This window comes from Balaenoptera ricei, chromosome 4 (genome assembly GCF_028023285.1).
Source record: "Balaenoptera ricei isolate mBalRic1 chromosome 4, mBalRic1.hap2, whole genome shotgun sequence".
Taxonomy (NCBI): domain Eukaryota; kingdom Metazoa; phylum Chordata; class Mammalia; order Artiodactyla; family Balaenopteridae; genus Balaenoptera; species Balaenoptera ricei.
The window spans coordinates 132,946,021-132,962,707 of record NC_082642.1 but is presented as its reverse complement, the minus strand read 5'-3'; the positions used below and the strand labels follow the sequence as shown (position 1 = coordinate 132,962,707).

The 16,687-nt window shown below is 37.0% G+C and overlaps 1 protein-coding gene across 7 annotated transcripts in view; it reads left to right on the top strand.

The window, feature by feature from the left end:
• The window catches only part of NRIP1 (nuclear receptor interacting protein 1), a 117,026-nt gene that overhangs the window by 81,164 nt on the left and 19,175 nt on the right, over nucleotides 1–16,687 (top strand). For 5 of the 7 annotated variants that reach the window (XM_059921380.1, XM_059921377.1, XM_059921379.1 and 2 more), the window contains one exon: nucleotides 5,066–9,649. In XM_059921380.1, the coding sequence (XP_059777363.1) occupies nucleotides 5,424–8,894 (3,471 nt within the window). In that variant the 5' untranslated portion in view covers nucleotides 5,066–5,423 and the 3' untranslated portion in view covers nucleotides 8,895–9,649. The other 2 variants (XR_009502954.1, XR_009502953.1) reach the window with 2 other exon arrangements.

The following is a 16,687-nucleotide window of genomic DNA, read 5'->3' as shown; positions in this document are numbered from 1 at the left end:
TTCTCTGAATCATTTACCTGGATTTGTTTTGCTTAAGTAAAAGTTTCAATAATTAGGACTTTTGAATCTTCTTAGTACTTACATATTTTTCTTCTAATGCTTACTGAAACATCTTAATGTTTGTCTTTACTTTTGCATAAAATTTCATCCCCAAAATACTCTACAGTGAAACTTAGGTAATATTGTCCAATAGGAGTAGCCTCTCAGTTCCTTCTGCATTTTGAGGAACCAGAGCCAAGAATCCAAATGCTCATTAAAGTGGCATTGCAGAAATACCTTTAAATTCAATACTCAAACAGGTGTTACTTGATAATGCAGAAGAAATTGGAGATTTCATGGAAACAATTGGAAGTCGTGAGGTATTCATTAGACATCATTTAAATAGCATACAAAGTGACTTCATAGATGTTTAATCATTGAAATATGTTTTTAATGGAGAATTTGATTACCAGTGAGATACTGAATCCTTTCCTTAAATACAGCTAGAGAAAGACCTTTCTCATGTATTTTCAACCAAAAGTAGTCCCACATATAAGAATCCTATTAGATGCATCCTTCATTTATCCAAGTAAAATCTTTTTACTTGGACTTTACCATTTATAAAAGTGTTTAAAAATTCAGCGAATTTTCCCTTTGCTTAATAAACCATTTCCAAATAGAAAATGTAAAACAGTACAATGGAAATATTTTGCTTTAGAGAATCAATATAACACCTAGTTAGGAATTGTTAATATGCAAATTATTTACAACTGTCTTTTATCAATTAAAGCGCTAAGAAAAAAGTTACATTATATTGAAGTCTTATTTTTCAAGTTCTTTTTTTTAAATGTAGCTTTTTAGAAAAACATACTTTAAATTCAAGCATTTTACTAGATATTTCATTAAACCAGTCTGCGTATTGAAACTTGGATCTTTGCCAAAATCTATCTATGCATATGGCCAAGACTGCATGAAATTCATTTATGGTTTAGTTTGATTTTATTATTATTTTTAATAATTCTGTCCTGCCACAACAATAATTCTTTTTGCTGCATGCTAGTGGACCAATAAAATCTCAATTTTATTAAACTTAAAGATATTTTTATGCTTATAAACAATTTTATATTAATAATAGGAAGATTTCATTTATAATTTTAACACTGTAAAATGGTTATACATGAATTTTATTAAATTATCTTGAAATGCATTAACCTTTGGTATACAGTCAGGGTTCTTTGAACCCAGTTTTAGTTTGAAGTTGTTTTTTTGGTAGGAAGGATTGTATTATATGACTTTTATTCTTTTTTAATGTTTCAATGAATGTGTTTTCAATAGAAAAAAACATTATATCTTGTTATTACCATGTGTATCCATTGGAACTTTTTATAACTCTAACATACATTATGGAATCTTAGTGATCTTATTTTTCCTGTATCTTTAATCATTTTGCCCTTTTATCATTTTGGAAATTAATTCATCATTTACTTCCAACTGTATGATATAAAGACTAAAACTATAAGCCAAAGGAAGTTAATGAAAGTGCCTAGAAAGATGATGCAGTAGTGAAATATGTCATCATTATTGTATCATCTTCAGTTTTCTAATAGCATAGCCTGTTAATACTGTATTATCTTTCAAGAGTGTAAAAAAATGTTTGGAGATTATCTTTGTAGTATTTCTATTTTGTTTTAAATTTGTAGTAAGTATAGTTGAGAATTCAGTATTTTTTATTTTCCATCCTAATGTTAAAGAGAAGAAAGTTGGCATAGGAAGATGCTTCAATTAGATGAGTCACTGGATGAATGCGAAGAGACTGATAGTAGCATTCTATACATGATTGATGACGGTGACACTGAGTGTATAAGCAACATCTCGGACTGTTGTCTTCAGATGACAGTATCCAAGATGAATTTTCTCAAACTCAAGGATCAATGAGTGAACAATATAGTTCTTTTTCCCCCCAGCTTAATTGAGATATAATTGACGTATCATATTTTATAAGGTGTGTAATGTGCTGATTTGATATGCACATGATTACCAAAGTGAGGTTAGTTGACATATCCATCACTTCACATAGTTACCATAACAATATAGTCCTAAAGACAAAAAGGAAATACAGTATTTTCCTCCAGTTAGTTGCTTATTAGGAAGGACTTCATTCAGTATTTTGTGACAAGAACCTCGCCTGCCCTATCTTGGTTCTTTTATGATGTTGACACACCCACATTTTTTGAAACAGAAGTGTACAGATACACACGGCTGGTGTGTAACAAGAGATTGGAAGGAAGTAAATGACATGAAAATGACATAATTCTTTGGATTGATCACTGTAATTGGTAAAAATAAATCTAAAAATAAAAAAATATTTTGCAATTCCATAACAAGAAAGATTTCTGTCCTTCTTTCCTCAGTATAATTTTGAGCTGTCCAAGTTTTCCAAAGTAACACATTTTGAATTATACAAGTACAAGAAGAAGACTCAGAGGTGATGATTAAGCTAGAACCTTTTAGACATGTATTTGAAATCTGGAATTGGTATATACAGGGTATTTCCAGGTTCATGCATGACAGTAGTTGAGCTATCAGTTCCAAAGTACCTTGCCCATTTCAGATATGTTATCCTTCAAAACCAGGAAAATATAGAATTAAGAACTGGGTTTGCTATGTGTAAATTCTTATTAAAAATTCTAACGAACATTCTCTCTTTATTCTTCTGTAAATTATTCATAAGTTGACCTAAGTAGTGATGAAATGTTCATTGGACCCAGATGGTAAATGGTGATGACTGTTTTTCTTGGTATACTGAGGGTTAAATGAATTCATTAAAATTATAAAGAGCTGATTTTGATTTAGACTGATAATTCCAAAATCAAAATTAAGTCATTTCTTGGTATAATAAATGTTACACTAAATTTTTTGTTAAAACCAGAAAATCTTTTTCTAAAAATTTTATGGAATCACCCTATAAAAATGACAGCTAAGTTGAAATAGACATTGTTCAGTCAGCTTTTAATTTATCACTGGGTAGGTTTTATTTTTTTCCCATTCACATACATATATATGTATGTATTTTTAGTGTTCATTAAAGAAATCTTTCTTCATTTTGCCTGTCATGCCTACTAACCTAATGTTTAAAGACAGGCTATTAATGTATTTTAGTTTCTAAACTGAATTTTTCCTTCTAAACCTCATGAGAGTTGCAAAATTTGTGAGACCTTCATTTGAATTCTTTTTCCTATTTTTTTTCTGCTCCCTCAGTACTTATACTCCCCCTTTGGTCCTTCTTACCTTCCATAAACCAAATATTTTGGATAATTCTTTTTCCCTTTCCGCAGAAATCACTTAACAAGTGTTTGCTGTACCAGTCAAGTCTCTTCCTTATTTTGTTTATGAAGAGAGTATGGAATATTTTTAGATGGACATGTATACAAGCTCTAATATTTAAAATCATTGTTGAAGTTAAAAATAAACCAGTAGATCCACTGACAAGCTAATGAATCACAGTATTTTGTAAAATATTCCAGTTGTTAAATATATTGCTTGCAAATCTCCAAAAAAGCCTAATTTTTAAATGTGTGTTGACATTTAGGTATTTGTAACTGACTGTACTCAGGTAGTGCTCAACACTTGGCAGCATTCTTAAGTAATATGTATGTAAAATCAAGTAAGCCAATTCTATGTCGGTGATTCAAAAATAATGTGGTTGGTTGCCTTTCCACTGAAAGAAAATGAGTCCAGGTTAATACTAGCTTTAAATCAAACGATTTTAACCTTAAAAAGTTTTAAAAAAAACAGGTTTCTATGAAAAGCTCTTTTTCTTCTTGTTCATGTAATTGGTGCTGTTTATAGAATTTTCTTTTCAAAGAAATTAATGAAAAATAACCACTTTAACTTAGAATTTTCTGAGAACGATTATTCCTCTTTCCTTCAGATCTATTCTAAATTTGGTTCTTGCCCACTCTTCTACAGGATGATGTGATAGCTTAATGTAAACACATAGTTACACTTTTATGTGTTACAGTACCCACATTTTCTAAACTAAAAATTGGTGCAAGTACCCTAATACATTTTTTTTAATAATGACTTTCATTTTTAAGTCTTTTAAAAAAATTTTTTCAATCACATGTAACATTTTATCTATCCTTATTGATAACAGTGTCACACGCAAAGAAATAGCATGGGTAGGGAGGAGGAGTATTTTATTATATATTAGGAACATTCTAGAAACTTAGGGTTATAGATTCACCTGTAACCTGTATTCTGCATCTGCTAGGGATGGACCTCATTTAAAAAATTCTGCATGGAGCACATGTGTGGGGATATTAAAACAGATACGTTAAGCCTTTGATAGACCTGCAGGAGCATCTGAAGGATCACTCTTCTGTTTTTAATAAGTCGTGGTAAGAGCTAGGGGTGAATAAGCTTGTGATGATATGTAAACGTTTGTGAGTATGACCAAGACTATCACAAGTTGCACAGGCCTACAAAAGAATCTTATACTTGTTAAGGCTTCCAATTCTTTGAAAACGGAAATTCTCCAGATCACTTATGGGATGTCTGATGTTTGGGGGATGATATCAGAAGTGAATCTGTTGTGTCGGCCTCAACCTCACATCAAACTCGTTAGATGAGTCCATGTCACGTGGATCTCTTTTCCTTTTTCGATACTTCTCTTGTTCCTTCCTAAGCTCCTCATAATGTAAGGAAGCTCGTTCTAGCCCCTCATAGAGCTGTGGTGCTACAGAAAAGACTTAGCATTCACATCACTTTGCAGAAAGGTGTTTATGAAAACTCAGAAACATGGTGGACTTTTGAAGACAGTTATGTAACATTAAAGTATTTTCTCTTCTCTGATTGGATCATTTTAACAATATGGATTAATCCATAGGATTTCCAGTAGAGATTTCTAATTTAATAGGAATAACAATAACATAAATTACTAAAGAAGTGACTACAATGCATATATCTGTATATTGTATATATACACTTAGAAACTGACAAGTGCTGTATTTTTCCGCTTACAGGTATCACAGCATAATTCTAATGCTTCACCTCCTTAACTATTTTTTATTTATTTATTTTATAGAACACTGATGTTTGCATTTATTGTGGAACGAAAGGTGAAGAAGGAGAAGCAGTACATTCGCTAAGGATTCTGTCTGCTTGCTGCTGCAGACCTGTGTGTTGAGGAATTCTGCTGCTGCTTCTTGCTTGGGAGTTACCAACTCTGCAGTCAGGCTGCGTTGGGAGTCTGCCTGCCTTTTGTCTCGTCATTGCCAACCAGCAGACCAATCCCGGTCGGAACGGAACAGTACACCTCTGTCTAATTACTATGGAAGGTGAGAAACCGACATTCACTAATTGAAGTTACATCTCACTCACCCACAGAACACCATTCTTCAAAGTGAATAGAAACCAAGCCTTTGTGAACACTTCTATTGAACATGACTCATGGAGAAGAGCTTGGCTCTGATGTGCACCAGGATTCTATTGTTTTAACTTACCTAGAAGGATTACTAATGCATCAGGCAGCAGAGGGATCAGGTACTGCCATCGACAGAAAGTCTGCTGGCTGTAATGAAGAAGATCAGAACTTTAACATTTCTGGTAATGCATTTCCCACCTGTCAAAGTAATGGTCCAGTTCTCAATACACATACATATCAGGGATCTGGCATGCTGCATCTCAAAAAAGCCAGACTCTTGCAGTCTTCTGAGGACTGGAATGCAGCGAAGCGGAAGAGGCTGTCTGATTCCATCGTAAATTTAAACGTAAAGAAGGAAGCTTTGCTGGCTGGCATGGCTGACAGTGTGCCTAAAGGCAAACAGGATAACACGGTACTGGCCTCTTTGCTTCAGTCGTTCAGCTCTAGGCTGCAGACTGTTGCTCTGTCACAACAGATTAGGCAGAGCCTCAAGGAGCAAGGATACGCCCTCAGTCATAACTCTCTAAAAGTGGAGAAAGATTTAAGGTGCTACGGTGTCGCATCAAGCCACTTAAAAACTTTGCTGAAGAAAAGTAAAGCTAAAGATCAGAAGCCTGACACCAGTCTCCCTGACGTAACTAAGAACCTCATCAGAGATAGGTTCGTAGAGTCACCTCATCATGCGGGACAGAGTGGCACAAAGGTCATGAGTGAGCCCTTGTCATGTGCTGCAAGATTACAGGCTGTCGCAAGCATGGTGGAAAAGAGGGCTAGTCCTGCCACTTCACCCAAACCAAGTGTCGCTTGTAGCCAATTAGCATTACTCCTTTCAAGCGAAGCCCATTTACAGCAGTATTCTCGAGAACACGCTTTAAAAACACAAAATGCAAATCAGGCGGCAAGTGAAAGACTTGCTGCTATGGCCAGATTACAAGAAAATGGCCAGAAGGATGTGGGCGGTTTCCAATTCTCAAAAGGAATGTCGAGCCATCTTAATGGTCAGGCAAGAGCATCATCAAACAAACTAACGGCTAGCAAAAGTACAACATTTCAAAATCCGATGGGTATTGTTCCTTCTCCCCCCAAAAATGCAGGCTATAAGAACTCACTGGAAAGAAGCAATGCAAAACAAGCTGCTAATAACAGTTTGCTTTTACATCTTCTTAAAAGCCAGACCACACCTAAGCCAATGAACGGACACAATCAGAGTGAGAAAGGAAGCCTTTTTGAGGAGGGCAGTACACCTACAACGATTGATGAATACTCAGATAACAATCCTAGTTTTACAGATGATAGCAGTGGTGATGAAAGTTCCTATTCCAACTGTGTTCCCATAGACTTGTCTTGCAAACACCGAATCGAAAAACCAGAACCTGACCGGCCTGTTTCTCTGGATAACTTAACTCAGTCCTTGCTAAACACTTGGGATCCAAAAGTCCCCGAAGTAGATATCAAAGAAGATCAAGATACCTCAAAGAGTTCTAAGCTAAATGCGCACCAGAAAGTAACCCTTCTTCAGTTGCTACTTGGCCATAAGAATGAAGAAAATGTAGAAAGAAACAGCAGCCCTCAGGAACCACACAGTGATGGGACAAAGTTCAGCACACATAATTACACGCGGACTTCTGTCATAGAAAGCCCTAGTACCAGCAGGACTCCTCCAGTGAGCACTCCACCGTTACTTGCATCCACCAAAGCCGAGTCTCCCATCAACCTTTCCCAACACTCTCTGGTCATCAAATGGAATTCCCCACCGTATGCCTGTGGCCCTCAGTCCGAAAAGCCAGCGAATACCGCATCGAACCACTTGATGGACCTTACAAAAAGCAAAGAATCGCAAGGGGAGAAACCAGTCCAAACTGAAGGCACGCAAAACTCTGCCACTTTCAGTGCCAGTAAACTGTTACAAAATTTAGCGCAATGTGGAATGCAGTCTTCCGTGTCGGGGGAAGAGCAGAGACCCAGTAAACAGCTGCTGAGTGTAAACACAGAGAAACCTACAGGTATGACGGATAGACTAAATAGCCCTCTGCTCTCAAATAAAACCAATGCAGTTGAAGAAAATAAAGCATTCGGCAGTCACGCAACAGGTCCTGAACCAGGACTCTCTGGTTCTGAAATAGAAAATCTGCTTGAAAGGCGCACCGTCCTCCAGTTGCTGCTGGGAAACCCCAACAAAGGGAAGCCCGAAAAGAGAGAGAAGATGCCCTTAAGAGATGAAAGTACTCAGGAACATACAGATAGAGCTTTAAGTGAACAAATACTGATGGTGAAAATAAAATCTGAGCCTTGCGATGACTTGCATACGCATACCACAAATGTGCCCTTGAGCCACGACGCTCAGGGCGCCCCCTTCTTAGGCGTGGCTCCTGCCTTGCCGGGAAGCACAGCTGTCTTACCAGCATCCGAGGACTTCAAATCGGAGCCCGTCTCACCTCAGGATTTTTCTTTCTCTAAGAACGGTCTGCTAAGTCGACTGCTGAGACAAAACCAAGAGAGTCACCTGGCTGATGACCTGGACAGCAGTCACAGAAATAGTGAACTGACACTTCTAGAATCAAAGAATCTTTGCATGGTCCCTAAGAAAAGGAAGCTTCATACTGAGCCGTTAGAAAATCCATTTAAAAAGATGAAAAATAACATAGTCGATGCTGCAAACAGCCACAGTGCCCCGAAGGTGCTGTATGGGTCCTTGCTTAACCAGCAGGAGCTGAAGCTTAGCAGAAACGATCTTGAGTTTAAATATCCTGCCAGTCATGGTTCAGCCAGTGAAAGTGAGCACAGGAATTGGGCCAGAGAGAGCAAAAGCTTCAACGTTCTGAAACAGCTGCTTCTCTCGGAAAACTGTGTGAGAGATTTGTCTCAGCACAGGAGTAACTCTGTCGTCGACAGTAAAAAAAAAGGACACAGAAACAGTGTGACCAATAGCAAGCCTGAATTCAGCGTTTCTTCTTTAAACGGACTGATGTACAGTGCTGCTCAGCCCAGCAGCTGCATGGGCCACAGGACATTTCCATACCCAGGTGTAGGAAAGCCTCCTGTGAGCCCCCCTTTCCCTGAGCACTTGGGCTGCGCAGGGTCTAGACCAGAACCTGGGCTTGCGAATGGGTGTTCCGTGCCCAGTGAGAAGGGACCCATCAAGTGGGTTATCACAGATGTGGATAAGAGTGAGTATGAGAAAGACTCTCCGAGACTGACCAAAACTAACCCAATACTGTATTACATGCTCCAGAAAGGAGGCAATTCTGTTACCAGTCGAGAAACACAGGACAAGGACATTTGGAGGGAGCCTTCATCTGCTGAAAGTATCTCACAGGTTACAATCAAAGAAGAGCTACTTCCTGCTGCAGAAACTAAAGCTTCTTTCTTTAACTTAAGAAGCACTTACAATAGCCATATGGGAAATAACGCCTCTCGCCCACACAGTGCAAATGGAGAAGTTTATGGACTTCTGGGAAACATGCTAACAATAAAAAAGGAATCAGAATAAAATGTACCTGCCATCCATCTTTGGATCTTTTTAAAACTAACTAGTATGAACTTGAGATCTGTATAAATAAGCGCATGATTTGAGAAAAGCATGGTAAAAATTGAAACTTTTTCATTTTGAAAAGAATTGGTTACTGTGATGTTTAAATATGCATACTACTTCTTGCTTTACATTAGATGTCATGAGGAAGCTGCTGAACTAGCAATTGGTTGTTTAACACCTTCTTATGCATCAGACAACAACTGTGAGTAGCCCATGAATGATATTCTTTTTTAATCATAAATAATAGGCGTAAATTAAAATGTGAATCTCCACCCACAGTGGATTAATGCATTGCTGCCTTTATTAGGGTACTTTATTTTGCTTTTCAGAAGTCAGCCTACATGACACGTTTTTTTAAAGTCCAAATTGTTAAATAATAACTCCTTAAAGGATAATTACTGAATCAAAAAACCTAATACTGATTCATTTTTTCAGTTCAAAAACAAATTAGAAAAAAATATGCTTACATTTTTCACTTTTGCTAAAAAAAAAAAAAAAAGAAAAACACATTTATTTTTAATTCTTGGAAGGAGTTTTGTGGTTCCTCAATGTGTCTGCCCCACCCCAATCCTTTTCAATATACTATATTTCTTTAAACCTTGTACTACTTAGTAAACATTGATTACAATTGATGGAAGTTTGATAGATCTTTAAAAAAAGGCAGATTTCCATTTTTGTATTTTAACTACTTTACTAAATTAATATTCCTCCTTTTACAGAATTAGGAAAGTTAACATGTATCTTCAGGTGGTTTCCTGAATAGTTGAAATAAGAAGTTGTTTTTAACAAGCAAAATGGCTTTTCTTTGGACAATTTTCACCATCTCTTGTAAAAGCTACTTCTCACCGTTTCTGTGGTACCTGTGAGTCTTATGACCAGGGTTTCTTAAGGTTGGACTCGGACCACCTGCATTAGAATCATCTGGAGCACTTGTTTTAAAATGCAGATTCCTAGGCAACATCTCAGATCTACAGAACAAGAATCTCTGCTAAGTGGACCTGGGAATCTTCCTTCTGCATCTTAATATACTCCCTAGGTGTTTTCTTCTGCACACTGAAATCTGAATTTTGAAAATTGAAACCATTGCCTATGACTTTTCTCAACACAGGATTGCGAACAAACTATTTGATGCCTATATTTTCCCCAGTACAGTCACACATCAACTCAAAATTTGCAATATTGTACTTCATATATTACTGTTATGTCTTTGGAAATCGGGTTCAGAATACTTTTTATGACAAAAAAAAATCGGGTGGAGGGGACAACTTTCATATTTGGCTCAACATCTCAGGAAAATCTGTGATTATTTGTGTGTTCTAATGAGTAACATCTACTTAATTAGCCTTAGGGATGGAATAACAGGGCCACTTACCAAACTCAGGTGATTCCAGGATGGTTTGGCAACTCCTCCTGAATACATCCTTAACTTCTATTAAAACCATCGTCCTAAGAACAGTGCTGACAAAGATGAAAACATTTATTTCAAACCCAAGAAAGGCACTGAACTCAGATTGACTAAACAAAAAAGTACAAAGGGCACATATACATGACAGATTTGTACGCAGTCACTCCATCGGATCTGTTATTTTAAAATAGTGATTAAAAGTAAACATTGATGTTTTCTTGGAAGAACTTAATGTATTATTGAGCCGCATGGGGTTTCTATCTTGAAACAAGTCCATGCTTTTCAGTTCAGTTTTTACAATCCACAGTTCTTTCAGCAGATATTTTTGGTTTTAATTGTGAACTGAGTTATAGCAACTGACCTATCAAAAAATTGTTATATAATCGACTATTAATTAGAAGGAAATCTATTTGAAATTGTTCTACTTGAGGTTGTTTCTAAGATTTTTATATTAAAAATGGGCGTTATTTCCTAATATGATCTAAAACCCTAAATGATTATTTTTTTTTCTCAAAATAATTTGTAAATAGTTACTGGATATATTATAAAATAATAGGAGTGAATATTATGCTACATCATGAAAATTCCACTGGCCAGTGAAGATATTCAGCTCCATCCCATCTTTATTCTGTGACAATCTTATTGTCTACACTGTATAAATAAGCTTTTAAACAAGTCATTTTTTTCTGCCATAGTGAAAGGTCTGGAGCCTTAGAAGTATGCTAGAAAAAAATATTGATACTCCCCCTTGGTTAGGGGAAAATGGGCTTTTACAAGGGGGTGAAATTTAGGTCAGGAAAAAGAACGTCAAGGGCCAGCGTTGCTTTTTTTTTGTTTCTTTGGTTGGTCAGTTGTTTTTTTTGTTGTTATTACTGTTGTCAACAGTCAAAGAAACGAAGGTATGTCATATATAAATAAACATGACCACCAAGAAAGCTGTTCTGATTTACTAGAGTGTCCCCAATTTGAGTTTAGTATGATTTTAAAGAAAAGCGGTGAGAAAGGGCCTACATCCATAAATGCACTTCATTTATGCATATGTAGATACAAGGATGCACATATACACATTTTCAAGGACTATTTTAGATATCTAGACAATTTCTTCCTAATAAAGTCATTTGTGAAAGGGTACTACAGCTCTCATTGACATCAGTAAGGTAGCATTACCTGTTTATTCTCTGCTGCATCTTACAGAAGAGTAAACTGGTGAGAGTATATATTTTATATATATATATATATATATATATATATATATATATAATATGTATATATATATATATTGACTTGTTACATGAAGATGTTAAAATTGGTTTTTAAAGGTGATGTAAATAGTGATTTCCTTAATGAAAAATACATATTTTGTATTGTTCTAATACAACAGAAAAGCCTTTTAATCTCTTTGGTTTCTGTATATTCCATGTATAAGTGTAAATATAATCGGACAGGTTTAAAAATTGTGCATGTGTGTATACAGTTGCAAGTCTGGACAAATGTATAGAGTAAGCCTTTTATTTAAGTTGTGATTACCTGCTGCATGAAAAGTGCATGGGGGACCCTGTGCATCTGTGCATTTGGCAAAATGTCTTAAGCAGTCGGATCAGATATTCATCCCAACATAACAGTATTCCATTTCTGGACATGACTTCCGTGGTTTAAGCTTTGTGAAAGAATGTGCTTTGAATCCAAGGGTCTTAAAACTTTTTAAATCAAGTCAACCACTTTTCAACATAAAGAACTCACACAACTACTTTCATGAATTTTTTAATCCCATTGGAAACATAATAATATACCAGGAGTATTCCAGTGTACTGGAATACAGGCACATTACCATTCATGGTATGAATTCTGGGGTTTACACAACCAATTTTGATGCGATATGCTCAGTAATATAATTTGTCATTTTTATTAGAAATTTAATTTCTTCATGTGATGTCATGAAACTGTACATACTGCAGTGTGAATTTTTTGTTTTGTTTTTTAATCTTTTAGTGTTTACTTCCTGCAGTGAATTTGAATAAATGAGGAAAAAAATGCATTGTCTCTGGTTTGAAATGATTGTTATTTTCTGGGCTGTCTCTGATTTTCAGGTTTTCCATAAACATAAAAGTCTCTGGTCATGAAAATAACAAGTCTTCAAGAATGCTTTGCCCTTCTCAGAAAAATAAAGGGGAAAAAAAAGAAGGTGGCCTGCGAGTTAGTATATCTAGAGACAGGGCAACTGAAGCATAGCTCAGAAAGACAGTCAGCCTATATAGCCTGTTCTACCCAGCCTTGATTCTGTTGCTTGGTGTGCAGCTGGATGGTCATGGATTTTTGAAGTGGGAAAAAGTTTGTACAGTGTTCAAAAATAAAGTTGATTTGATATAAACTTGTTTTAAGATAGGATTTTATTAGGTTTTTATCCAAGTTTCAACGGGTGTTAAATTTATTTTTTTAAAAAGTCTCCAAACGTTTTGCAAAAATGAATGTGTGTGCTTGCACACATGTGTATGTATACTATATGCGTATAGGTAATAAGTAGTTGAGAATGATAAGCAATGTCCATATGTAATAGGTAATAGAGACCAATTTATTTAGAAAAAGGAAAAAGAACTATACTTGTGAACTGACGGCCTGGGGTGGGGTGGGGGGGGGGGGAGGACATTATTTTTACAAATATATTAATAATAATTTAAGAGGAAGGCCTTTTCCCAAAGATCAGTTTCTATTTTCTGACACTAAAATAGGCCTATTAAAATTTCAAATTAAAATCTGAAAATTTTGCAGCTTCTCCCTAACAAGTTTATAAACACTGTCTAAAAAAATACCCAGGTAACAGAAATACATACAGCTGTTCTACATGATTAAAATGTTGAAAAGTTACGCTCTGCTCTCTGTACAGGCACTGTCATCGGAACCGGAGATGCACAGCCATGTTTTGTTTCGTTTATTGATTTATACGGTAAAAAGGCGTAACAAGCTCATCATGTAATAAAATGAGGGATTTTTAAGAAGAAAACCACCCCAGTTAGTAACTCTTCTTGACTATAAGTTAGTGCCAATGACTTTAATATGGAAAGTCTTTCATAATCTAATCAGATTATGATCACCCACTCTGTGCCAAGTTCTATTTCAAGCTTGTTAATGTGGAAATCTCCTTTACAAAGCAATAATTTTGAACAAGTTTTCTCCTACCACTACTATCACTAAACTGTGACCTATTTGGTTACAGAAAATAGATTTTAAATGTTAAGCATGACATTTTTCATTTATTCCATCAAACTTAAGAAGTATCTGACGCTAGCACCTTGTAAGGGTTGGTGGAGGAATCTGTCGGCACCATTTAGCATTAATTTACTGCTACATTTCTCTAAATGGTTGGCACGATAATACTTACAACATTTTAAAGATGCCGTCTTCTTAGGTAAGTTAAAGACCCTTGCTCTAAAAAACCAGAGTTAATGTACTCTTTAGTTGGTAGCAGAATAATTGGAAATGAAATTCAAATCCCATAAACTTCAGTCCTGGCGAAGTGCTGCTGCACTTATGATGCCCTTGTTTGAGTGTCTAAAGGTAAATCCATAAACCCTTCCAGCAATAGCCAAATTTTAAAATATCAATAGTATACTTCTGTAGTCAGAAGAGGATTTTTCAGCCATTCCAAACAGTCCTTTTACAGCCTTTGTACTGACAAAGACCTAGACAGCCTTCTACCGTCCAGCCTTTGCTTTTACCAAACTTCATTGGGTAGGTGCTCTGAGCTTTAAGAAAAGTTTACAATCCTTTGGGACTGTTCATTTTGCTCTTTTTTGCTGATAACGCATTCACCTCCGAGCACATCTGGAAAAGGAAATGGCCTAACGTCGTATGGGTTTCATAGCCCGTAGTTTTTGAAAGCTGCACCAGCGGGGCCCCAGAGTAGAGCTTTGGTGTTGGTAAGTTTTCTGAGATTGTATTTTCCCTTAGCTAATTGATTTGAAATGGTAATTTAAGGATAGAACAGTGAGATGACTTCACTCTAATTAGAAAACTATAGATTTCTCCCAGGTTGCCCCTAGCAGCCATTGTAGCTAATCTTTCCATGAGCTGCAAATCCTTTTAAGACTCGCAGCACCCAGTTGGATGTGCTAGCTGGCCTTGCTGCATCTGGTAGAGTGCCCTTTGACTTCTGGCCCTGTCTGCATTTTCACATTTTCAACTCATTCTCCCACCATCTAACACCTTTCTGCCCATCACCACCAATCATTCTAAGTGTTCAAAACCTTCCCAGTAGGAATTCAGTGTCCTGAGCACGTCTGCCTTCCTGGCATCACCTTCAACTGTGCGACATTCTCTGCCTAAAATACCTCCTTCCTTTGCCCTCACCTCCCCATCCACAGCCTTGTAAATTTGTATTTACCTTCAAAACCTAACAAATACTGCCCCCTCAAAGAACCCTCTGCAGTTCCTCCAGGCAGTGTGTTTCTCAGCCCTCTGCAGTCCCCTAATGCTTTATGTAGACCTCTCTCAATTTCACTCATTAGAGTGGTTAACAACATACTTTGTATTCCTTCTAAAGGCAAGAAGTGTGAAGTGTGTCCAAATCCTGATACATAACAGTTACTCAGTAAATGTGTGACCAGTCAAAGAATGAAAGAAGGTTGATTTCTCCCCACGCAAAAACTGAAAGACTGCCTCGCCTTCCCTGGGCTGGGAAACAAAGTAATTTACAAGGTAGGGATACATCCCTTTCCCTGAAGCAATGCCCAGTCTTCCAGGCTACCTCTAGCCCTAGGGCTCATGATCTCCGTAGGCCAAGCCAGGCATTCTTTCTTCTGTCCTCTCTGATCTGCAGAGATGCTATCAGCTGAGAGATTCCTAACTAGAGGGGCTGGTTCTTGAGAGTGGGAAGGGAACTTTGGGGGTTTTGCCAATGTAGGTCTAATTACCTGTTGTACCATATCTTCTTACAAACAGCAGTGAGCATCTTAGAATTTTTGCCTTTAGCAGGGAAGCTACCAACCCTTCCAAACATCACCCTGAGATAGGCCTGAGGCAAGAATCCATGGCCTCTCCTGCCAATCATGAATAAGTTCATGATGCAGAGGGCTACACTCTTCCTGAACTATCCAGAATCAAACCCAAGCAGAACATGCTCTCTTGGTGGGTGTGGTACAACTAACTCCTTGATGATAAGACCCTCACCAGGGTAGGACCTGGATTTAGCATTAGGCTATTTCAGATCCTCAAGGAAATCTGAGTCCCTCCAGGTGTGGAAATGCAAGAGACCAGAGCCACAGATGAACTAGTCCACTAGCACACGTATTCACATCCATCAGAGGGCTTTGACAGTGGCAACTTACCTAGAAAGCCACATCAACAGGTTCTAAGAGTATCAGAAAAGTAATACACATGTTCAGTGACTCAGCAGGTCCTTAATAAAGGTGTGCTAAATCACTGTGACAGCAGAAGCTCATCTCTTTCATATGTGTGGAGGTGCACTGAGAGATGTTAATTTCCTTTTATTCTGACAACATAAAATTAATCTAATAAACTTTTTTTTAAAACTGTTGCATTTTATTTGTCCAGAGAAACCACATTTCGTGTTCTCAACCCCCAAGAGAAAGAATAAAGTCTAGGATGAAATCGCTCTTATCATATGTCCAAATGGCAGTGGAAAATCCAAATGTAGAGCATATTCAGGAGGAGGAGATTGGCTTTCAGTGGAGATGAAATAGCCCCCTTTCCCTAGCCAAGGACTGATGACTCATGATTTCTACCTGATATAAGGCCATGGAGAAGAAACATGGAAACCTCTGTCTCAAATAAAGGGGACATTTTTAAGTGGATGTTTTATGTAATTAGAGAGATAGTGGAAAGAGCTAGACATATTTAGAGGACAGAGAAGTTTGAAGCACAGTGTCCCTTGTTTTCTAAGGAAGAGGGGACCCTCCCTAAGCTGTTCTCTTCCTATGAGCTCCTTTCTAGCTTAAGCGAATCAAGAAGGCTTCTAATCTTAACCATATTAATAGAAAATAATCATACTCATACTCTCATCAAAGGTAAGGAGTTTCTTGTGAGTCTGGATATTTAAAATCAGGTGGGGTTTTTTTTGTGTTGTTTATATTTGTTTTTGGTTTTATTTTTTTCCCCCAGCATCTCTTCATACTTGGGTAAGGTTGTAGACTTGCAGAACTGGGATATGAGACCAGGGAATAGAGTGATAAGAAGCTTATGAACTTAACATTTCCCCTAAAACCAAACCAGACAGCAACCTAACAACCATCAAAGCATCATGCTTATTTACCCAACTGGCCTTAATGAGCAAAAAACAGTATTAAGGGTGAGGTGATCATGCTAAAGCTGTATTCCAGGACTCGCTTTTTCT